The sequence below is a fragment of the Oncorhynchus mykiss genome, chromosome 14 (genome assembly GCF_057628025.1).
Source record: "Oncorhynchus mykiss isolate SJ-2025 chromosome 14, ASM5762802v1, whole genome shotgun sequence".
NCBI lineage: Eukaryota > Metazoa > Chordata > Actinopteri > Salmoniformes > Salmonidae > Oncorhynchus > Oncorhynchus mykiss.
In genome coordinates this window covers 14,008,192-14,032,620 of record NC_143035.1, presented here as the reverse complement: position 1 = coordinate 14,032,620, position 24,429 = coordinate 14,008,192, and the positions used below count along the sequence as shown (strand labels likewise).

At 40.6% G+C, this 24,429-nt stretch overlaps 2 protein-coding genes across 3 annotated transcripts; both read left to right on the top strand.

The window, feature by feature from the left end:
* Positions 1–5,117: 5,117 nt before the first annotated feature.
* On the top strand, positions 5,118–10,020 carry LOC110488853 (adhesion G protein-coupled receptor E5). 2 transcript variants are annotated; one of them, XM_021561281.3, is made up of 12 exons: positions 5,118–5,316; positions 5,423–5,461; positions 6,149–6,208; positions 6,302–6,433; positions 6,940–7,068; positions 7,187–7,224; positions 7,351–7,467; positions 7,544–7,706; positions 7,901–8,023; positions 8,138–8,304; positions 8,447–8,605; positions 9,338–10,020. In XM_021561281.3, the coding sequence occupies exons 1-12, from the start codon at positions 5,286–5,288 to the stop codon at positions 9,494–9,496; spliced, it is 1,317 nt and encodes a 438-aa protein (XP_021416956.2). In that variant the 5' UTR covers positions 5,118–5,285; the 3' UTR covers positions 9,497–10,020. The 2 variants fall into 2 exon arrangements, with proteins under 2 accessions (XP_021416956.2, XP_021416958.2); XM_021561283.3 differs by lacking the exon at positions 8,447–8,605 and having other exon boundaries at positions 5,168–5,316.
* A 5,977-nt stretch (positions 10,021–15,997) lies between these two features.
* Positions 15,998–23,830, top strand: LOC110488852 (adhesion G protein-coupled receptor E5). Its single transcript, XM_021561278.3, is given in 13 exon segments — positions 15,998–16,137; positions 16,244–16,282; positions 16,543–16,674; positions 16,774–16,905; positions 17,410–17,538; positions 17,664–17,701; positions 17,823–17,939; positions 19,961–20,026; positions 20,028–20,124; positions 20,595–20,717; positions 20,845–21,011; positions 21,154–21,312; positions 22,371–23,830. Coding segments are annotated over 13 exon segments (1,389 nt in total). The 5' UTR covers positions 15,998–16,106; the 3' UTR covers positions 22,530–23,830.
* Positions 23,831–24,429: the final 599 nt, after the last annotated feature.

The window sequence follows — 24,429 nt, the reverse complement described above, 5'->3', positions numbered from 1 at the left end:
ACATATGGTTACTGTGGGGACGACGTTATTGATGCACTTGTTGATGAAGCCGGTGACTAATGAGGAATACTCGCCAATGCTATCGGATGAATATCGGAACATATTCCAGTCTGGGCTAGCAAAACAGTACTGGTAGCGAAGCATCTGCATCATCTGACCACTTCCGTACTGAGTGAGGCAGTGCATTCTATTTCTGTTGATATGTATAGACTAGAGTCTTGAGGTTGGCGCCAAGCTCCCAGAGGCAGCCCTCCATAAGCCTGGGTCAAAGGTCATTTCTTTACCGGCAGTGTTTTTCTATCCAGCCCTTTTCACTTGGCTCGCACTGAGATCTTGTAGCGCAACCTCTTAGCCAGCTCCGCCATCTCCACTTTCAGGTCTTCAACTTAACTGGAGGCAAAGAGAAACACGGGGATTAGCTTTGATTCAACATAGACACCCCCTGCAGCCAAAAGTTATAAAATTACACTGCACACATTAGTAACCCAAAACTGGACATAGGTCGTAGAGTGAATCAGGGTAGCCAAGTAGCCTGGTCAGAAGGGAGCACTCTCTCTGAGTTATGACAACGAAACATTCAAACCGACTGCTCCTTTTTTTAAATCAAGTTCTCAAAGTCCTCCAATAGTCAGGGACCTTGATGTATTACAGACAAATATTAAAGTAAAAATGCTGTTTTCCTCATGATGACTCATGAAGGTCATTCCCAGACATGAGTAGAATAGAATGCTTGTGTGTGTGTGTGTGTGTGTGTGTGTGTGTGTGTGTCAGTGTGTCAGGCCTGTGAGAGGGGGGAGCAATATGCTGACCCTTGTTCTCACACAGTGGGGGAGAGAGCAGCACTGGGGAGGGGAGGAAAAGGAGTAAGTGGAGGCAGGAAAAAAACAACATCCCACAGCTGAGGAAGGATGGAGGAGTGGGAAAGAATGCTTAATAAGGCCAAGCGCTCAGCAACGTTTGCACCAGTCACAGCATTGGCTGACTTTAAAATGCCTGTCATAGTTCCCCAGAATGTGTGTAAACATCTTGATCTTCCTGGGATGTTTCAATAACAGACAAAACGATGGGAGACGAGGGAGTTTCAACAAGTGTCTCATGTGTTCCCTCTGGTGGAATGGTGAGCAGCAGAGAACATCTCCCCATTGTGATTATATCATGTTTCACATAACAAAATGGATGAGCACTTCTTTCCTGATAAAATCTGTTGTGGTTGTTTGGATACTGTACATTTACATTTTAAATTGTTTAGCAAATAATACATTACACCAGGGTTGTACCTCAATAGTCTAATGTAGCTTCCTACTCGTATCTCTTCTCCTTCAACTGCATCCATCTGTGTTCACAAAATAGGTGAAACCACTTGTCGATGCTTCCTGGATATTTGCTTTTCACCTGTGGAAATGAAGGGAATAAGATGAGGAAGGATGCTACTTCACTTTAGACTATGGAGATTGTGGCCAACCTAAGAGGGATGTGGTTGCTGTGTGTTGTGTGGTGGTCACAGGCAAAGGGAGTGTGGGAGATGCTTCGAATGGGAGGTGGTTGATTTGATGTAATGTTTTTTATTGAACCTTTATATAACAAGGCAAGTCAGTTAAAAACAAATTCTTATTAACAATGAAGGCCTACCTCAGCCAAACCCTAACGACGCTGGGCCAATTGTGCACTGCCATATGGGACTCCCAACCATGACCGGTTGTGATACAGCCTGGAATTTAACCTGGGTCTGTAGGACACCTCTAGCACTGAGATGCTGTGCCTTAGACCACTACGCCACTCGAGAGCTCCAAGTGCTTGCTAATATTCTGCGGCAGTATTGTGACAAATCTTTAAGAAGAGACAACTATTTTTATGAGAAGTAGGCTTCATTTGTGAATGGGCTAAATAAGTTGCACAGTAATATAGAAACCAACAGTCACCATTGGCACATTTGTATATAACCTGTTGCCTGTGTAGCTAGCTAGGTAGTCTGGTAAATCAGACTGTGATACCAGCTTTCCAAGTTTTTGCAGTGCTTGTTTCAGGCTGTGTTACCAGAAAGCTGGTAGCTGTCTGATTGATCAGCTTACCTAGTTAGCGACACGGGCAACAAGGTCACTGGACATTGGAACTTAAAACATTTTTTTTTGCACTTTGAAGCAACTTTCCCATTACTTTAGAAGAATAGGAACCACCCAAGAAAGCTGTTGCAAACAAGCAGCAGCAAGGTTATCTTACAACTAAAACCTGTCTGTGTAGCTTAGCTACTAGTACATAATGTATTGCACATGAGCTAGCTATCCCATGCAGTTTGGATAAAGTTATACATTCTCACTTTCATTCCAAATGCAGAAACTAATATTGAAATGAATTAAATCTGCAATCTGTACATTACAATCCAGCAAGTTAAATCAACGAGCCAATAGGATCTCACTCTGCCAACCACCTTGCTTGTTCTGCCAACTATGATTAATTTGCTGCCGTTGGAAACTACAGATTCTGTCTGGTCTATCTTGGGTTAGTTATACAAATATTTGATTATAGCGTCTGCAACAACATGGCCAGCGCCATTGAGGCTATCTCAATTTAAGTCTATTTTTCTTCTTCCCCCTTTCAATCTCAGGGTGGACTCTACCACGGGGCCACTGATTTGCTGGTACTGTTAAAGTAACTGTAATTGTAGCAGTGTCACAAGTGTAGAGAGGAGTAGGCAGTCACAGGTATAGAACTACTACATTTATTAAATCGCCATATATAAAAGCGGGACGAAACCCAAAGTGCAAAATATTAAAGTTCTCAGGGAATAGTAGGAGAGATTCCTCTCAGGAAAACAAGCAACATTTACAATGACAGAGGGAGTATATATGCAGTGATAGAGTGGGGATTGGAACCAGGTGTGTGTAATGATTACGAGACATGTACGGGGTTGATGAGTGAAGGGCGTTTGTTCACAGCAGATTTGGCAGCAGCTAGAAGGCCGGCGACGCCGAACTTCTGAGCTGGACAGGAGGGGGAGCCAGAGCGAAGGATGGTGTGACATTCAGTAGTAGTAGTGTAGAGCTAGCAGTAGTAGTGGAGAGCTAGCATAGCAAAGGAGGAAAGGAAGAAAACAATCAAGGAAAGGATGCTAGGAAACGAGGAAAGGAAATTTAGCTTGGAAATTATGTGAGGAAAGGGAGTCACAAATGTCATCTGTGGAGTCACAAATGTTGTCATATTCAGAAAAACATATTTGACCACTTGTGTTTGCAAAGTATAAAATATGTTTGTAAAAATGTGAAGGGTTAACCAGAAAACCCCTTTTTTTAATTTGCTAATCATCATTTGTTTTGAGAGTGGTGACATTTATCTAGCCAAATCCCTTAGCTTTTTATCCAAACTGTAGTAGGGTCGCTGATTTCTTATTGTTTGAATTGCAAATTGCCAGTCAAACTGCGCACAGATAATGACCTGTGTCTGTTTATACAGTCAATTATACAATCATACAATAAATTTGACTTTGTTTTTACAAATCTAACTATACTGAATAAAAATATGAATGCAACATGCAACAATTTCAACAATTTTACTGAGTTACAATTCATATAAGGAAACCAGTCAATTGAAATAAATTCATTAGGCCCTAATCTATGGATTTCACATGGCTGGGCAGCGGTGCTGGGCCTGAGGAGCCAGGCCCAGCCAATCAGAATGAGTTTTTCCCCACAAAAGGGCTTTATGACAGACAGAATACTCCTGGTATACTCCTGGCTGGTCGAAGACAATCCCGCAGGTGAAGTAGCCGGATGTGGATGTCCTGGGCTGGCGTGGTTACATGTGGTCTGCAGTTGTGAGGCCGGTTGGACGTACTGACAAATTCTCTAAAACGATATTGGAGGTGGTTTATGGTAGAGAAATTAACATAAAATTCTCTGGCAACAGCTCTGGTGTACATTTCTGCAGTCAGTATTCCAATTGCAAGCTCCCTCAAAACTTGAGACATCTGTGGCATTGTGTTAAGTGACAAAACTGCACATTTTAAAGTGACCTTTTATTGTCCCCAGCACAAAGTGCACCTGTGTCATGATCATGCTTTTTAATCAGCTTATTGATATGCCACACCTGTCAGGTGGATGGATTGTCTTGGCAAAGGAGAAATGCTCCCTAACAGGGATGTAAATAAATGTGTGGACAAAATTTGTAAGAAATAAGCGTTTTGTGCATATGGAACATTTCTGGGATCTTTTATTTCAGCTCATGAAACATGGGACCAACACTTTACATGTTGCATTCATATTTTTGTTTACTGTACATAACATAATGGTAATCATTTATATGAATGGTAAATCTCTATTGATAAACTGTGTAAATCAACCAAGATATAGCCTAGGCCTATTCATAATTCAGGTGAATGCATATTCAATAGTGTTATTGAGCATGTTTTGGCTGATATCATGAGGCTACAGATGACAAACAATCTGTTTCCCTTCCATTTGGGACTTATTTTATTATACTGTTCCACGATATTTGCATAAAAAGACACAACCTCTTCTTTTATGAAAGCGCACGCTGTCTCGTTAAGAGCTAATGACGTCGTTCACACACAGGATGGCGGGATGGAGACAGGTTTTTTGTTTTTACTGTGTTTCTTACAGTCTATGCGGGGAACATGGTGTCTGACAGTGAAAGTGATAAGAATTGCAACGGAAGTATATTTCCAGGGTTGGGGTCAATGAGGAGATGGAAGGAAGTAGGTTACAAGTTTGAATCCGATGAAGCTAGCAACAATGAGGGAGACGATGTGTCGAGGAAGATAGGTGTCGAGTTCATAAGAATGAGCTGTACTCCAGTAGCTCTGGAGATGAACTAGAAGAGGTGGCAGGTGTAGTGAAGGTCTCAGAGTAAATGGAATGGTATAGAAAACATGGTTTTCATGGGTTTGATAATAGTCCATTCAGTCCATTCCATCCATTACACTCCATTTCATCAAACCCAACCTTCATTTATGTTGTGATGCAGTATTCACGACCACAATCTCACAAAACTTGGTTAAAGAATGACTTTATGAAAAATGATCCTATTTACACTTGGTAGTCGATTTTGACACTGAAGAATACGTTTTGGACTCATAAAGATGCTACATAGGCTGTTTTCTAAATGAGAAGTTGGTTTTTAGGGGCGGTTGCTGTTTAAAGAGAAAGATGTTGCTAGATAAGATGAGCTATTCATACTTCACTGTGCTTACCATATGCGTGATGTTACCAAATCATTACTTAGAATGAAAGCCAAGCTGGCATTTGACATTAACTCATCGCTTGTCAGAGAGCATGGGAGCAATTATATTTCTCCTGATTCTGGGTCGGTAAATGTTCAGCTTTTTATTTGACCAACATCACTGAGTCTTTAAAAGATATATATTATATGTATGTGTGCAGTTCAACCTTTCTTTTGTGTCTTCATTTAGCGCTTCTCAAGGACTATGGTCATGGAGCGCCACAGGAAGGTGGGGCTGAAGCTAAGGGGATTTTGTGTTATGCTATTTGTGATGATGATGATGAAGACTGAACGTGAAGGTTTTAGACTTAATGTTTGTAAATGATTGTATTGTTAAGTTGATCAGTAATACTCACCTATATCAGCAATTTATACATATACATTTATGCAATTTATACATTTGTTCATTCTCCAGCATTAACCAGACCTTGCTCAAGAACATTAAAACCATCCACTTTAAGGGGGGTCTTTATTCAGAAAATATGTATTTATTTTGACGTAAATATGATCTGTCAGAACTTTAAACATTATTTTCCTCTGATGTATATAGCTTTGAATCAATACTCTTATGGATACCTTGAGTTTGAGAGTGAATTGTATGTAAGCAGGACTAGCCAAAACCAGCGCTTTAAAAATGGCCATGTAACGACATTACGCCTGTCATAACATTCTTCTGTATATGTGGTGTCATTTAGATATCGACAAGTGTAGTAGCAACTCCCTCATCTGTGGGGACAATTCAGATTGTTTCAACACTATCATGTGCTTTCACCCATGGAATTAGCTGTTAGGAGGTTGAAGGTCAAGGGGGTGGGATGACCTGAAATATTCTGCTTTTACAAAATGTTGTGCTGTTTTCAAATGAAACACAATTACCTTGCTCCTGTTAAAGCTTTTAAAATTCATGTATTTTTAGGTATTACTGTGTGTGTTTCTCTGGGTTTAATGACTACTGGTGGCACTCAACAATGCTTGGGTAAGCATTCTGTGTCTTTAGTATCATCCTTATAATCAGACACTCTCACCCTCATCTCTCCATCTCATCCTCACCACACACTTTCTCTTTCAGACATAGACGAGTGTGTTGGGATCCCAGATATTTGTGGGAAATGGGGAACCTGTCGTAATCAGGGTTGTAGCTACCTGTGCACGTGTCCCAATGGATTTAGGAACTCTGGCAACGGACAAACTCCGTGTGCAGGTGAGAGAAACACAATTATTCTTGAGTCTTCTGACTGTCCCATCCACTGCTGTGTTATTTTGACTGACCCATAATATTCTGTTTCTGGTATTTACCCCTTGTGTAACAGGCTTCACTGTGCCTGCTTTACTGTCCCTGGCTCAAACTAATTATCCTCTGATTAACAAACACACATAACTGTCTGCTTGACAACACATTAGCCAGATGCGCCATCGAAAAGGTACCATTTTGGTGAAGAAGGTGGAACATTTTAAACTCTCTAACACTTGGACTCGACTCAACATTATTTAGATATCAACGAGTGTATAGACATTCTCCCCGTCTGTGGGGACAATTGAACATGCGTCAACACCGCAGGCTGTTTAAAACTGTGTCTTCCTGGGTTTTGATTAGAGCCTGAGAATATCACTGGTAAAATGTTTGTGTGACGTCCTTTCTTGTCATCCCACACTTTCAACATCTCTCCCTTAATTCCTCATCTCTTTCTTTTTCTCTTCCTCTTTCAGACATTGACGAGTGTAATACAGACGGAGTATGTGGAAATGTGGGCATCTGTCAAAACCTGATTAGCAGTTACTGGTGCCAGTGTCCTGCTGGATTTACTAACTTTGGCAAAAACCAAGCTAAGTGTGTAGGTGAGAGACAAGCACCATTCCACCTGTTTTCCATGATGTACTCCTTTATCATGCACAGGTCTGTACATAGTGTACTGTAGAAGGGTATTGAGATAATGTCTCCATGCTTTTACTTTAGAGCTTATTTGTGACCAGTATGAAACACAGCCTGGACAGGTAAAGCTTTACTTTAGAATTATTACATTATTAATTGGGAAAAGGGTATTTTTCCTTGAACTTGAAATGTGTTATGCATTTTCCCACTAATGCACATGCCCCCCCTCCTCCCTCCCTCCCTCCCAGACTCTACCAGGCTTTGATCGTTTATTGTCTCTGTTGAGAAACAACTGTTTGGGGTTGAGCAACTCTATGTTGCCTGGACCGACAAGACTGCTGCCAACTGGAGATGTGCTTTTGACAGTAAGTCACCACACAGAAACACACATGCAAACGCACACACACACACGTACAAAACCCTCATGTGTCTCTTCTCTAGTTACTGGTTAATACCACTGATGTTGTTCAACTCGGCCTCCAGTCCAATGGTCACCGTAGTAGCAGTGAAGTGACTAAGTTACTGAGGACGATTGAAATCTCTATCAGACTGATCGCTCCACTGCTGACAGAGAACGTGACCAGGATAGAGACCAACCACACAGGTAACACACACACACTGAGCACATATTTACAATGGGGCGGCAGGCTCAATCTGAGCACCATACTGACCATAAACGGAGCACTAACGAGTACATTACATTGTGTCAACTTAAAATATAATTAATGCAATACTGTGTTCTTCCCAGTAATGGTGATGTCTGCTCTGTGTTGATTTTGTCAATATGATGAAAAACAGAGGTTGAGATTATGGTGAGGAGAGACAAGACTCCACCTAAAGGACCAATCAGCCTGACCAATGAGAACACTCAACTTGACACCACCTGGGAGACGGTGGTTGGAGATGACCAGAATTACCCAGGTAGCCACAGTCCTACAGTACCAATCATCTGCTCAAAATATTATTAAAGGCACACATTGAGATATTGTGAGTTGTACATGTTCTTGTATCAGGCCTTATGTTTTTTGTGTGCAGGGTTTGCGTATGTCGTTCTGCTCAGCTATAGGAATCTGGATAGTCTGAAGGACCACACTTCTCATCAGAGCCAGCAGCTCATGTCCAGTGCTGCGACGGTGTCCGTTAGCAACTCCAACACAACATACCTGCCCCAACAGGTTAATCTCACCTTCCATCACCTGCAGGTAACACTTGTCTCTACTTAATAGTTTCTGACTGTCAGTAAAACATGTTTTTCATTTATATATTTTCAATTAAGTCAAATTTTTTCCTGAATTTACTGAGTCTAAATGGAATTGACCCCAACCCATATACACTGTGTCCTAGTCCAGTGATGTTGACCCCACCTGTGTTTATTGGTCGGATGAGAATGAACCGGGGGTGTGGTCTGGGAGGGGTTGCACCTTAGTGATGTCAAACTCCAACCAGACTGTGTGCTCCTGCAACCATCTCAGCACATTCGCTGTGCTGAACGAATTGCAACAGGTAAAGGTGATGAGAACACTAACCAGTTTTCCATCCTATGACTTGTCGGGAAAGCATGCAGTTTATTAGGCAACAGACTAAGTGTGTTTATGTTGAACTTCACAGGGTGGTGAATGTGCATGGTGATGAGTTTGGTACTGCTTTCAAATAGTGCTGTGGGCTTAAGGGCACGTTTCAATACCGGAGTGGGCACATTTGCTATAAAGCGCAAAAAAAATAATTGTGAGAAAACGCTCAGTAGAGTCGAAAATGCCATGTAAACCCATTTAACTTGTATTTTTTATTCGGGTCATGGACATTTTACCGCAAAGGATATTTTTATCTGCACTATGTCATCAAGCACAGCCTTTTATCTGCAACATGTCAATGTGATGGAAACACCTCTCTGGTGGGAAAATGCACATATTGTTTTAATGCTGATTTTAGAGTATTCCCATGTAAATCTGTTGCCAAATGGATGGAAACTTACTGTAGCTAGTGTAGCACATCTGAAGAGGGAGAAAATATATTCCCAGATATCTGTGTCAGAGACTATCTTTGGCTCATCTTCAAATGTTCGTGTTTTAAACTACTAAATGTAATTGTTTGATTCATTTGTCACATTATTTAGGGGAGTTTGATATTTGTTGAGTGCTTAAGTGCTGATGTTCTTTTGGAGGCTCGAACGTGTGTTTGATATGTTCATACTGTCTAGATGGTGTGTGTCTAATGCTCGTTATTCCTCTTCGGCAGGGAAGCGGGCAGCTGTCGTTGGTGATGTGGGTGGGTGTTGTTGTGGCACTGACCTGTGTGTTCCTGTCCCTGATCACCACCCTGTGGTGTCGCTTTGTCAGCCGCAAACGCCGTGGAGGACGCCGGCTGCAACAGGATGTACAGCTACATAGAAAATAAGACATGGATTTGAACTATTTGTGTTCTAAGAAAAGCTTTACTTGGATTGAAATTCATTTGTAACATTGTCTCTTGGCTTGCAAGGGCATCCACATGCCAGCAATTCTTTTTTTAAGTAGTATGAAAATGTATCAAACAAACAAAAGTATAAGAACACAACTTTATGTTAATAGATATACAATATCTCATGTGTAGAACTCAGTTCTGGAGTGTAACAAATGAGCTCTCATCTCTATGGCAACATACATAAGTCAATTCAGTCTCATAAACATGGTTTGTAATTTGTAGAGATGAGAATAGTGGTATATCCACTCAATGCTGCATTTGTCCAGTATTATGCCACTTGGTTGTTGTTGTAACTGAGTTATTTCAAGTGAAAGTAGATTTTTCCTGTTTATTATACAGTACTTGAGAAGGTATTTTAATCCAAAAATCATCTCCCTATTATTTCCTCCATTCTGATATAAATATCTAAATATGAGTTGTCCGTTTCTTCAAAAATAAAGCACAACATCATACTGAAAGTACAATGAATTTGATAATTGCTCACCCAAGACATTGTTTTTTTTGCCTCTCATTAGGCTAGGCCTATAGAACTGCCCACATGGTGTAAAGACTTCCAAACTGACTTAAAGGCCCAGTGCAGTCAAGAACATGATTTCCTGAGTTTTATGTATATTTAAACACTTTGAGGTTGGAATAAGACTGTGAAATTGTGGACATTATGATAATGCCCTTTTAGTGTAAGAGCTGTTTGAAAATGTCAGCCTGTTTAGGTAGGATGGAGTTTTGGCTTGCTGGTGACATCACCAGGCAGTAAATTAGTCAATAGACCAATAAGAAAGAGCGTTCCAAACCTGGGCTGTATCATAAAAATCCCCCACCCCCCCCCCAAAAAAACAAGCTTTTTGGTCTTAATTTAAGGTTATGGTTAGGCATATGGTTAGCCGTGTGTTTAAGTTTAGGGTTTTGTTTCAAATGAAATTTTAATTAAGAAGAGACATTTTAGAAATAAGCTGTGGCTGTAGTAACTAGTGACGACAAGTGCACAGAGAGGGATAGCTTTGTCAAGAAGACTTCGCGTTTTGTGTCAGCCAGACTAGAGAAATGTACTGTATGTCTGCCCTGAAATTTACCGTTGATCATCATGAAGGAACATAGTGTGAGTGATATTAATATTGTAAATCCAATGTCTCCCACCATTTGATCATAGTTACTTCTTCATTTTCCAACAGGCTGTTTATCACACAAATGCATTTGCCATCATTATCATGACTTTGATATCTCTCATTCTCAATAGCTCTTGAAACTTCTCTCTTCATTGGTTAATCGACCTACCTTTTGAGCTAACATAAATCTAGATAATGTAGCCTTTCAATATATTAGGATGCTTCGGCTATGGAAGGAGAATTCATCAGGAAAATTATTGATTTAATGGACAAATAGTCCCACCACCACTTCAAGAAAAACCCAGAAACCCTCTTAATTTGTGTAATCACAAAGACACACTAAATGTTAAGCATTGCAACCCCTTTCCCGTCAATGCTGATAGAGCAAGTGAGAATGTGAAAGTTAAGGGAAATGCTGCTGCAGTAACTTGTAAAATTTGCATAAAGGTCAGTCATCTTCAAAATAAATCAAGAGCAAAACATTTTGAAAAGAAAAGAGAAAGATAAGTAGCCTTGCTTCAGAGTGAAATATGGATTGTTAGTCTGCTTTTGGTAAGGCAGATGGTTTATGTGGCCCTGTTGATAAGAGTCTATACTGTGCATGTTGGTGTTTTAGATCAATGTGTCCTCTTATGTCTGATCTTGGAGATAGACCCTCTACACTAGAGTCTAATTCAGGGATGGAACTCCTGGACGTGGTCTACGCAAAACTAGACAAATTAACCTGATGTGAATTGCGATGCAAATGGTCTTCTCATGCCACACAGTCAGTTCCTCTTTGTTTTCTACTTAAAATAATACTCCGTTGCTAGTTATGGGGAAATATTTTTACATCCCTGCACTAACCACATGTGTGAGGTCTCCAAATTATTCTTTAGAACTAAAACCAAGCTGACATGTAACATTAACTCACCAGCTGTCAGAGGTCATGGAAGCCATTCTATTTCTACTGATTGTGGGTCGGTCCATTTTCTGCTTTTTATTTGACCAACACATCATCATTGAAATGTCCTTGTTTTTGAAAGAAAAGCACATTTTTGGGCCATTAAAATAACATCAAATTGATCAGTAATACATTGTAGACATTGTTCATGTTGTAAAAGACTATTGTAGCTGGAAACGGCTTATTTTTTTATGGAATATCAACATAGGCGTATAGAGGCACATTATCAGCAACCACCATTCCTGTGTTGCAATGGCACGTTGTGTTAGCTAATCCAGGTTTATAATTTTAAAAGGCTAATTGTTCAATTTCTCACATGGAATAGCCTTAATTTCTCAGAACAAGAATAGACTGACAAGTTTTAGAAGAAAGTTATTTGTTTCTGCTCATTTTCAGCCTGTAATCGAACCCACAAATGCTGACGCTCCAGATACTCAACTAGTCTAATGGCGGCCAGTTTTATTGCTTCTTTAATCAGCACAACAGTTTTCAGCTGTGTTAACATACTTGCAAAAGAAACGACAGTCCATCTTTAATTTAGGACATGAAGGTCAGTCAATGTGGAACATTTCTAGAACTTTGAACGTTTCTTCAAGTGCAGTCGCAAAAACCATCAAGCGCTATGATGAAACTGGCTCTCATTAGGACTGCCACAGGAAAGGAAGACCCAGAGTTACCTCTGCTGCAGAGGATAAGTTCATTAGAGTTACCACCCTCAGAAATTGCAGCCCGAATAAATGCTTCAGAGGGTTCAAGTAACAGACACATCTCAACATTAACTGTTCAGAGGAGACTGCATGAATCAGGCCTTCATGGTTGAATTGCTGCAAAGAAACCACTACTAAAGGACACCAATAAGAGGAAGAGACTTGCTTGGGCTAAGAAACACGAGCAATGGTCATTAGACCGGTGAAAATCTGTCCTTTGGTCTGATGAGTCCAAATTTGAGATTTGTGGTTCCAACCGCCGTGGCTTTGTGAGACGCAGAGCAGGTGAACGGATGATCTCCACGTGTCGTTCCCACCGTGAAGCATGGAGGAGGAGATATGATGGTGTGGAGGTGCTTTGCTGGTGACACTATCAGTGATTTATGTAGAATTCAAGGCACACCTAAACAGCATGGCTACCACAGCATTCTGCAGCGATACGTCATCCCATCTGGTTTGTGCAATGACCCAAAAACAAACCTCCAGGCGGTGTAAGGGCTATTTGACCAAGAAGGAGTGATGGAGTGCTGCATCAGATGACCTGGCCTCTACAATCACCTGACCTCCACCCAATAGAGATGGTTTAGGATGAGTTGGACCGCAGAGTGAAGGAAAGCAGCCAACAAGTGTTCAGCATATGTGGAACTCCAAGACTGCCAGAAAAGCATTCCAGGTAAAGCTGGTTGAGAGAATGCCAAGAGTGTGCAAAGCAGTCATCAAGGCAAATGGTGGCTACTTTAAAGAATCTAACACATTAAATCTATTTTGATTTGTTTAACACTTTTTTGGTTATTACATGATTCCATATGTATTATTTCATAGTTTTGATGTCTTCACTATTGTAGAAAATAGTAAAAATAAAAAAAAACCTTGACTGAGTAGATGTGTCTTAATTTTGGACTGGTGCTGTACTTTGATCAGTATTGTTGACCTTTGATCATCTCCAGCATTAAACAGACCCTGTTTAGGAACGTTCAACACTATGTACTGTTTAGTAGTGGGATGTTTTTTCTGAAGATAATCTAGTATTTCGAAATTCACCTCTCATCTCCCTCATGTAGATATAATGAGAGCTTAAATGAGAAGAACATCTGTAGGCTATTCAACTTGTATCAACACCTTTGAAAGCTACTACTGTCAATGCTATTCTGTCTTCAGATCGCTTGGCTTTGAATCATGTGGTGGTCAATATAATCTTATTGAAAGTGTGACTGTGTTAACGTGTGAGGGATTATCACCCTCTCTTTGTCAAAAAAACAATCTTTAATCATCTTTCCATCTCCACTACTTTTCCCTTTACCACTCCCTTTCTCTATCAGACATAGATGAGTGTGTTGAGAACCAACATTTTTGTGGGGAACGGAGAATCGATCTCAATCAGCTGGGCAGCTACCTGTGCAAGTGTCACACAGGATTCAGTCGCTATGGCAACAGACAAACTCAGTGTGCAGGTGAGAGACACATTTCTTCTTGGGTGCTGTTGTATTGGGTTTAGTCTAAATACTCTTTTGTCTGTCTTCCATGTACAGGCTGACTACTGAACCACTATAACATTCCTTGTCAAGTTTTATTTACCCAGGCCAAAACCTGAATGGCAGTTACTGGTGCCAGTGTCCTGCTGGATTTACTAACTTCAGCAAAAACCAAACTAAGTGTGTAGGTGAGAGTGAAGCACCATTCCACCTGTTGTCCATGATGTACTCCTTTATCATGCACAGCTATGTACATAGTGTACTGTAGAAGGGTATTGAGATAATGTCTCCATGCTTTTACTTTAGAGCTTCTGTGACCAGTATGAAACACAGCCTGGACAGGTAAAGCTTTACTTTAGAATTATTACATTATTCATTAGAAAATTGTATTTTTCCTTGATCTAGAATTGTTTTATGCATTTCCCCACTAATGCACATGCCCCCCTCCCCCCTCCCAGACTGTACCAGGCTTTGATAGTTTCTTGTCTCTGTTGAGAAAAACAGTTAGGTGTTGAGCAACTCTACGTTGTAAGTCACCACACACAAACACACACATGCATATAACTATTGTCTCTTTTCTGTAGTTACTGGTTAATACCACTGATGTTCTTCAATTGGGCCTCCAGTCCAATGGTCACCGTAGTAGCAGTGAAGTGACTAAGTTACTGAGGAAGATTGAAATCTCTCTGACTGAACGCTCAGCTGCTGCCAGAGACCTAACCACACAGGTAACACATGGACTCTGAGCACACGCTGACCACATATTTACCATTTACTGACCACCTCGCAGGCACCACAGGTTGACCACAATCTGAGCACCATACTGATCATAAACGGAGCACTAACAAGCACATTACATTGTGTCAACGTTAAAATATCTTTAATGCAATACTGTGTTCTTTCAGTAATGGGGATTTCTGCTCTGTGTTGATTTTGTCAATGTTGAAAAACAGAGGTTGAGATTATGGTGAGGAGAGACAAGACTCCACCTGAAGGACCAGTCAGCCTGACCAATGAGAACACTCAACTTGACACCAACTAATTGAGAGAAAAGAGACAGCTACATATACATTTTAGTCATTTAGCAGATGCTCTTATCCAGAGCGACTTCCAGTTAGTGCATTCATCTTAAGATAGCAAGGTGGGTGAACCACATATCACAGGCATAGAAAGTACATTTTCCCTCATTAATGTAGCTATCGGTAGATTCAGAGCTAGAAGAGGGGTGGGGGTGTCAAGTGCAAGTGTTATTTTTTTATAAAAAAAATGGCGGGTGGTCGAGGTGAGGAGGATAATTATTTAAGATACTGTTTGAAGAGGTAGTGTTTCAGATGTTTTTGGAAGATGGGCAGGGACTCTGCTGACCTAGCTTCAGGGGGAAGCTGGTTCCACCATTGGGGTAACAGGTCAGAAAAGAGCTTGGATTGGGCTGAGGTGGGAGCTCCCCCCCCACCCGTGCCATGAGACCTGAGGTGGCAGAGCCGAGTGCTCGGTTTGGGCTGTAGGGTTTGAGCATAGCCTAAAGGTAGGGAGGGGCAGTTCCTCTTTCTGTTCCGTAGGTAAGCACCATGGTGTTGTAGTGGATGCGAGCTTCGACTAGAAGCCAGTAGAGTGAGTGAAGGAGTGGGGTGACATGAGGGATCTTGGGAAGGTTGAAAACCATGCAGGCTTCTGAGTTCTGGATAAGTTGCAGGGGGTTGATTGCACAAGTGGTGAGCGCAGCCTCCTGCGAGTTGCAGTAGTCCAGACAGGAGAGGACAAGTGCCTGGATAAGGACATGTGCAGCTGCACTCCGAACTGATGATTACTTGTGTGCTGCCATCTGTGTGCAGTATTGAACAGTTGTGGAGGCTGCTGAGGCGGAGAATGGCTCATAATAATGGTTGGAATTGAGGAAATGGAATGGTATAAAAAACATGGTTTTCATGGGTTTGATAATAGTCCATTCAGTCCATTCCATCCATTACACTCCATTTCAACAAACCCAACCTTCATTTATGTTGTGATGCAGTATTCACGACCACAATCTCACAAAACTTGGTTAAAGAATGACTTTATGAAAAATGATCCTATTTACACTTGGTAGTCGATTTTGGCAGTAAAGAATACGTTTCGGACTCATATAGATGCTACATAGGCTGTTTTCTAAATGAGAAGTTGTTTTTTAGGGGCGGTTGCTGTTTAAAGAGAAAGATGTTGCTAGATAAGATGAGCTATTCTTACTTCACTGTGCTTACCATATGCGTGATGTTACCAAATCATTACTTAGAATGAAAGCCAAGCTGGTATTTGACATTAACTCATCGCTTGTCAGAGAGCATGGGAGCAATTATATTTCTCCTGATTCTGGGTCAGTAAATGTTCAGCTTTTTATTTGACCAACATCACTGAGTCTTTAAAAGATATATATTATATGTATGTGTGCAGTTCAACCTTTCTTTTGTGTCTTCATTTAGCGCTTCTCAAGGACTATGGTCATGGAGCGCCACAGGAAGGTGGGTCTAAAGCTATTTTGTGTTATGCTATTTGTGATGATGATATGTAAATATGTATTTATCTTGACGTAAATATGATCTCTGTCAGAACTTTAAACATTATTTTCCTCTGATGTATAGAGCTTTGAATCAATACTCTTATGGATACCTTGAGTTTGAGAGTGAATCGTATGTAAGCAGGACTAGCCAAAACGTTTAAATGGCCATGCAACAACATTACACCTGTCATAACATTCTTTTGTATATGTGGTGTCATTTAGATATCGACGAGTGCAGTAGCAACTCCCTCATCTGTGGGGACAATTCAGATTGTTTCAAAACTGAGGGTAGCTACTTCTGTTTGTGTCATCCTGGGTTTGATGACTTTACTGGTGCCGCGCGACAATGCTTGGGTAAGAATTCTGTGTCTTTAGTATCATCCTTATAATCAGAGACTCTCACCCTCATCTCTCCATCTCCACTTCATCCTCACCAAATGCTTTTTCTTTCAGACATAGAGGAGTGTGTTACGTTCCCAAATATTTGTGGGAAATGGGGAACCTGTCTTAATCAGGTGGGTAGCTACCTGTGCACGTGTCCCAATGGATTTAGGAACTCTGGCGACGGACACACTCCGTGTGTAGGTGAGAGAAACACAATTCTTCTTGAGTCTTCTGACTGTCGCGTCCACTGCTGTGTTATTTTGACTGACCCATAATATTCTGTTTCTGGTATTTACCCCTTGTGTAACAGGCTTCACTGTGCCTGCTTTACTGTCCCTGGCTCAAACTAATTATCCTCTGATTAACAAACACACATAACTGTCTGCTTGACAACACATTAGTCAGATGCGCCATCGAAAAGGTACCATTTTGGTGATGAAGGTGGAAACATTTTAAACTCTCTTACACTTGGACTCAACATTATTTAGATATCAACGAGTGTATAGACATTCTCTCCATCTGTGGGGACAATTGAACATGCGTCAACACCGCAGGCTGTTTAAAACGGTGTCTTCCTGGGTTTAGATTAGAGCCTGAGAATATCACTGGTAAAATGTTTGTGTGTGACGTCCTTTCTTGTCATCCCACACTTTCAACATCTCTCCCTTAATTCCTCATCTCTTTCTTTCTCTCTTCCTCTTTCAGACATTGACGAGTGTAATACAGACGGAGTATGTGGAAATGTGGGCATCTGTCAAAACCTGATTGGCAGTTACTGGTGCCAGTGTCCTGCTGGATTTACTAACTTTGGCAAAAACCAAGCTAAGTGTGTAGGTGAGAGACAAGCACCATTCCACTTGTCGTCCATGATGTACTCCTTTATCATGCACAGGTCTGTACATAGTGTACTGTAGAAGGGTATTGAGATAACACTGTATGTCTCCATGTTTTAACTTTAGAGCTTATTTGTGACCAGTATGAAACACAGCCTGGACAGGTAAAGCTTTACTTTAGAATTATTACATTATTCATTGAGAAAAGGGTATTTTTCCTTGATCTTGAATGTCTTATGCATTTTCCCACTAATGCACATGCCCCCCCTCCTCCCTCCCTCCCAGACTCTACCAGGCTTTGATCGTTTATTTTCTCTGTTGAGAAACAACTGTTTGGTGTTGAGCAACTCTACGTTTTCTGGACCTACAAGATCGCTGCCATCTGGAGATATGCTTTTGACAGTAAGTCAACACACATGCAAACGCACACACACACTAGAGGTCGACCGATTAATCAGAATGGCCGATTAATCAGGGCCGATTTCAAGTTTTCATAACAATCAGAAATCGGTATTTTTTGGACACCGATTTTTTTTCACCTTTATTTATCCGTTATTTAACTAGGCAAGTCAGTTAAGAACACATTGTTATTTTCAATGACGGCCTAGGAACAGTGGGTTAACTGCCTTGTTCAGGGGCAGAACGCCAGATTTTTACCTTGTCAGCTCAGGGATTCAATCTTGCAAATTTACAGTTAACTAGTCCAACGCTCTAACCACCTGATTACATTGCACTCCACGAGGAGACTGCGTGTTACACGAATGCAGTAAGAAGGCAAGGTAAGTTGCTAGCTAGCATTAAACTTATAATATAAAAAACAATAAATCAATCATAATCACTAGTTAACTACACATGGTTGATGATATTGCTAGTTTATCTAGCGTGTCCTGCGTTGCATATAATCGATGCGGTGCTTATACGCGAAAAAGGACTGTCTTGCTCCAATGTGTACCTAACCATAAACATCAATGCCTTTCTTAAAATCAATACACAAGTATATATTTTTAAACCCGCATATGTAGTTAATATTGCCTGCTAACCTGGCTTGTTGTGAACTCTGTGAAGACTATTTCTTCCTAACAAAGACAGCCAACTTCGCCAAACTGAGGATGATTTAACAAAAGCGCATTTGCAAAAAAAGCACAATCATTGCACGGCTGCACCTAACCATAAACATCAATTCCTTTCTTTAAATCAATACACAGAAGTATACATTTTTGAACCTGCATATTTAGCTAAAATAAATCCAGGTTAGCAGGCAATATTAACCAGGTGAAATTGTGTCACTTCTCTTGCGTTCATTACACGCAGAGTCAGTGTATATGCAACAGTTTGGGCCGCCTAATTTGCCAGAATTGTACGTAATTATGACATAACATTGAAAGTTGTGCAATGTAACAGGAATATTTAGACTTATGGATGCCACCTGTTAGATAAAATATGGAATGGTTCCGTATTTCACCTAAAGAATAAACGTCTTGTTTTCGAGATGATAGTTTCCGGATTCGACCACATTAATGACCTAAGGCTCATATTTCTGTGTGTTATTATGTTATAATTAAGTCTATGATTTGATAGAGCAGTCTGACTGAGCGATGGTAGGCACCAGCAGGCTCGTAAGCATTCATTCAAACAGCACTTTAGTGCGTTTTGCCAGCAGCTCGTCGCTGTGCTTCAAGCATTGAGCTGTTTATGACTTCAAGCCTAACAACTCCCGAGATTAGGCTGGTGTAACCAATGTGAAATGGCTAGCTAGTTAGCAGGGTGCGCGCTAATAGCGTTTCAAACGTCACTTGCTCTGAGACTTGGAGTAGTTGTTCCCCTTTCTCTGCATGGGTAACGCTGCTTCGAGGGTGGCTGTTGTCGATGTGTTCCTGGTTCGAGCCCAGGTAGGGGCGAGGAGAGGGACGGAAGCTATACTGTTACACTGGCAATACTAAATTGCCTATAAGAACATCAAATAGTCAAAGGTATATGAAATACAAATCGTATAGAAAGCAATTGTTCTATAATTCCTATAATAACTACAACCTAAAACTTCTTACCTGTTAAAATGAACCACCAGCTTTCATATGTTCTCATGTTCTGAGCAAGGAACTTAAAAGTTACCTTTTTTACATGGCACATATTGCACTTTTACTTTCTTCTCCAACACTTTTTTTTTTGCATTATTTAAACCAAATTGAACATGCTTCATTTTTTTTAGGCTAAATTGATTTTATTGATGTATTATATTAAGTTGAAATAAGTTTTAATTCAGTATTGTTGTAATTGTCATTATTATTATTATTTTTTTTTTAAATCGGTCGATTTAATCGGTATCGGCTTTTTTGGTCCTCCAATAATCGGTATCGGCGTTGAAAAATCATAATCGGTCGACCTCTAACACACACGTACAAAACCCTAATGTCTCTCTTCTCTAGTTACTGGTTAATACCACTGATGTTCTTCAACTGGGCCTCCAGTCCAATGGTCACCGTAGTAGCTTGTGAAGTGACTAAGTTACTGAGGACGATTGAAATCTCTATCAGACTGATCGCTCCACTGCTGACAGAGAACGTGACCAGGATAGAGACCAACCACACAGGTAACACACACACACACTGAGCACATATTTACAATGGGGCGGCAGGTAGCCTAACGGACGTTGGAACAGTAACCGGAAGGTTGCTGAATCGAATCCCCGAGCTGACAAGATAAAAATCTGTCGTTCTGCCCCTGAGCAAGGCAGTTAACCCATTGTTCCATGGGCGACGAAGACGTGGATGCCGATTTAAGGCAGCTGCCCGCACCTCTCTGATTCAGAGGGGTTGGGTTAAATGCAGAAGATACAATTCAGTTGAACACATTCAGTTGGACCACTGACTAGGTATCACGCTTTCCCATTTACTTACCACTTCACAGGTACTGCAATCTGAGCACCATACTGACCGTAAACGGAGCACTAACGAGCACATTACATTGTGTCAACTTAAAATATAATTAATGCAATACTGTGTTCTTTCAGTAATGGTGATTTATGCTCTGTGTTGATTTTGTCAATATGTTGAAAAGCAGAGGTTGAGATTATGGTGAGAAGAGACAAGACTCCACCTGAAGGACCAGTCAGCCTGACCAATGAGAACACTCAATTTGACACCACCTGGGAGACGGTGGTTGGAGATGACCAGAATTACCCAGGTAGCCACAGTCCTGCAGTACCAATCGTCTGCTCCAAATATTATTAAAGGCACACATTGAGATATTGTGAGTTGTACATGTTCTTGTATCAGGCCTTATGTTTTCTTGTGTTGTTTTTTGTGTGCAGGGTTTGCGTATGTCTTTCTGCTCAGCTATAGGAATCTGGATAGTCTGAAGGACAACACTTCTCATCAGAGCCAGCAGCTCATGTCCAGTGCTGCGACGGTGTCCGTTAGCAACTCCAACACAACATACCTGCCCCAACAGGTTAATCTCACCTTCCATCACCTGCAGGTAACACTTGTCTCTACTTAATAGTTTCTGACTGTCAGTAAAACATGTTTTTCATTGATATATTTTCCATCAAGTCACATTTTTTCCTGAATTTTCTGAGTCTAAATGGAATTGACCCCAACCCATATACACTGTGTCCTAGTCCAGTGATGTTGACCCCACCTGTGTTTATTGGTCGGATGAGAATGAACCGGGGGTGTGGTCTGGGAGGGGTTGCACCTTAGTGATGTCAAACTCCAACCAGACTGTGTGCTCCTGCAACCATCTCAGCACATTCGCTCTGATGAGCGAAATGCAACAGGTAAAGGTGATGAGAACACTAACCAGTTTTCCATCCAACCTTTTTATGCGAGTAAAGTACATGTCGGATGAAAAATGTCATGACAGGCCTGATGGAAACTTTCTAAATGTCAAGAATACAAAATAAGCTAGACAAGGTGGGATTGTATCTGTAAAAATAATTATGCAAGACATGTCGTGGAAACGCTTTTATGGCCAAATATTGATATAATAACCATGATATGGAAGTAAACTTGGAGTCACGCTATGACGTGTGTGGTCCTCCCACTATGACTTGTCGGGAAAGCATGCAGTTTATTAGGCAACAGACTAAGTATGTTTATGTTGAACTTCACAGGGTGGTGAATGTGCATGGTGATGAGCTTGATGCTGCTTTCAAATAGCGCTGTGGGCTTAAGGGCACGTTTCAATACCGGAGTGGGCACAAAAAAATAATTGTGAGAAAACCCTCAGTAGAGTCGAAAATGCCATGTAAACCCATTTAACTTGTATTTTTTATTCGGGTCATGGACATTTTACCGCAAAGGATATTTTTATCTGCACTATGTCATCAAGCACAGCCTTTTATCTGCAACATGTCAATGTGATGGAAACACCTCTCTGGTGGGAAAATGCACATATTGTTTTAATGCTGATTTTAGAGTATTCCCATGTAAATCTGTTGCCAAATGGATGGAAACTTACTGTAGCTACTGTAGCACATCTGAAGAGGGAGAAAATATATTCCCAGATATCTGTGTCAGAGACTATCGTTGGCTCATCTGGAAGTGTTTGATTCATTTGTCACATTATTTAGGGGAGTTTGATATTTGTTGAGTGCTTAAGTGCTGATGTTCTTTTGGAGGCTCGAACGTGTGTTTTGATATGTTCGTATTGTCTAGATGGTGTGTGTCTGATGCTTGTTGAGTGCTTAAGTGAAGTGCTGTTGTTTGATATGTTCGTATTGTCTAGATGGTGTGTGTCTGATGCTTGTTGAGTGCTTAAGTTAAGTGCTGTTGTTTGATATGTTCATACTGTCTAGATGGTGTGTGTCTAATGCTTGTTATTCCTCTTCGGCAGGGAAGCGGGCAGCTGTCGTTGGTGATGTGGGTGGGTGTTGTTGTGGCACTGACCTGTGTGTTCCTGTCCCTGATCACCACCCTGTGGTGTCGCTTTGTCAGCCGCAAACGCCGTGGAGGACACCGGCTGCAACAGGATGTACAGCTACATAGAAAATAAGACATGGATTTGAACTATTTGTGTTCTAAGAAAAGCTTTACTTGGATTGAAATTCATTTGTAACATTGTCTCTTGGCTTGCAAGGGCATCCACATGCCAGCAATTCTTTTTTTAAGTAGTATGAAAATGTATCAAACAAACAAAAATATAAGAACACAACTTTATGTTAATAGATATACAATATCTCATGTGTCGAACTGTTATCAGTTCTGAAGTGTAACAGATGAGCTCTCATCTCTATGGCAACAGACATAAGTCATTTCAGTCTCATAAACATGGTTTGTAATTTGTAGAGATGAGAATACAATGCTGCATTTGTCCAGTATTATGCCACTTGGTTGTTGTTGTAACTGAGTTATTTTAAGTGAAAGTAATATTTTTCCTGTTAATCGACCTACCTTTGAGCTAACATACATCTAGATAATGTAGCCTTTCAATGTATTAGGATGCTTCGGCTATGGAAGGAGATTTCTTCAGGAAAATGATTGATTTCATGGACAAATAGTCCCACCACCACTTCAAGAAAAAACCCAGAAACCCTCTTCATTTGTGTAATCACAAAGACACACTAAATGTTAAGCATTGCAACCCCTTTCCCGTCAATGCTGATAGAGCAAGTGAGAATGTGAAAGTTAAGGGAAATGCTGCTGCAGTAACTTGTAAAATTTGCAGAAAGGTCAGTCATCTTCAAAATAAATCAAGAGCAAGACATTTTGAAAAGAAAAGAGAAAGATAAGTAGCCTTGCTTCAGAGTGAAATATGGATTCTAAGTCTGCTTTTGGTAAGGCAGATGGTTTATGTGGCCCTGTTGATAAGAGTCTATACTGTGCATGTTGGTGTTTTAGATCAATGTGTCCTCTTATGTCTGATCTTGGAGATAGACCCTCTACACTAGAGTCTAATTCAGGGATGGAACTCCTGGACGTGGTCTATGCAAAACTAGACAAATTAACCTGATGTGAATTGCGATGCAAATGGTCTTCTCATGCCACACAGTCAGTTTCTCTTTGTTTTCTACTTAAAATAATACTCCGTTGCTAGTTATGAGGAACTATTTTTACTTCCCTGCGCTAACCACATGCGTGAGGTCTCCAAATTATTCTTTAGAACTAAAACCAAGCTGACATGTAACATTAACTCACCAGCTGTCAGAGGTCATGGAAGCCATTCTATTTCTACTGATTGTGGGTCGGTCCATTTTCTACTTTTTATTTGACCAACACATCATCATTGAAATGTCCTTGTTTTTGAAAGAAATTCACATTTTTCGTTCATTAAAATAACATCAAATTGATCAGTAATACATTGTAGACATTGTTCATGTTGTAAAAGACTATTGTAGCTGGAAACGGCTTATTTTTTATGGAATATCAACATAGGCGTATAGAGGCACATTATCAGCAACCACCATTCCTGTGTTGCAATGGCACGTTGTGTTAGCTAATCCAGGTTTATAATTTTAAAAGGCTAATTGTTCAATTTCTCACATGGAATAGCCTTAATTTCTCAGAACAAGAATAGACTGACAAGTTTCAGAAGAAAGTTATTTGTTTCTGCTCATTTTCAGCCTGTAATCGAACCCACAAATGCTGACACTCCAGAAACACAACTAGTCTAATGGCGGCCAGTTTTATTGCTTCTTTAATCAGCACAACAGTTTTCAGCTGTGTTAACATACTTGCAAAAGAAACGACAGTCCATCATTAATTTAGGACATGAAGGTCAGTCAATGTGGAACATTTCTAGAACTTTGAAAGTTTCTTCAAGTGCAGTCGCAAAAACCATCAAGCGCTATGATGAAACTGGCTCTCATTAGGACTGCCACAGGAAAGGAAGACCCAGAGTTACCTCTGCTGCAGAGGATAAGTTCATTAGAGTTACCACCCTCAGAAATTGCAGC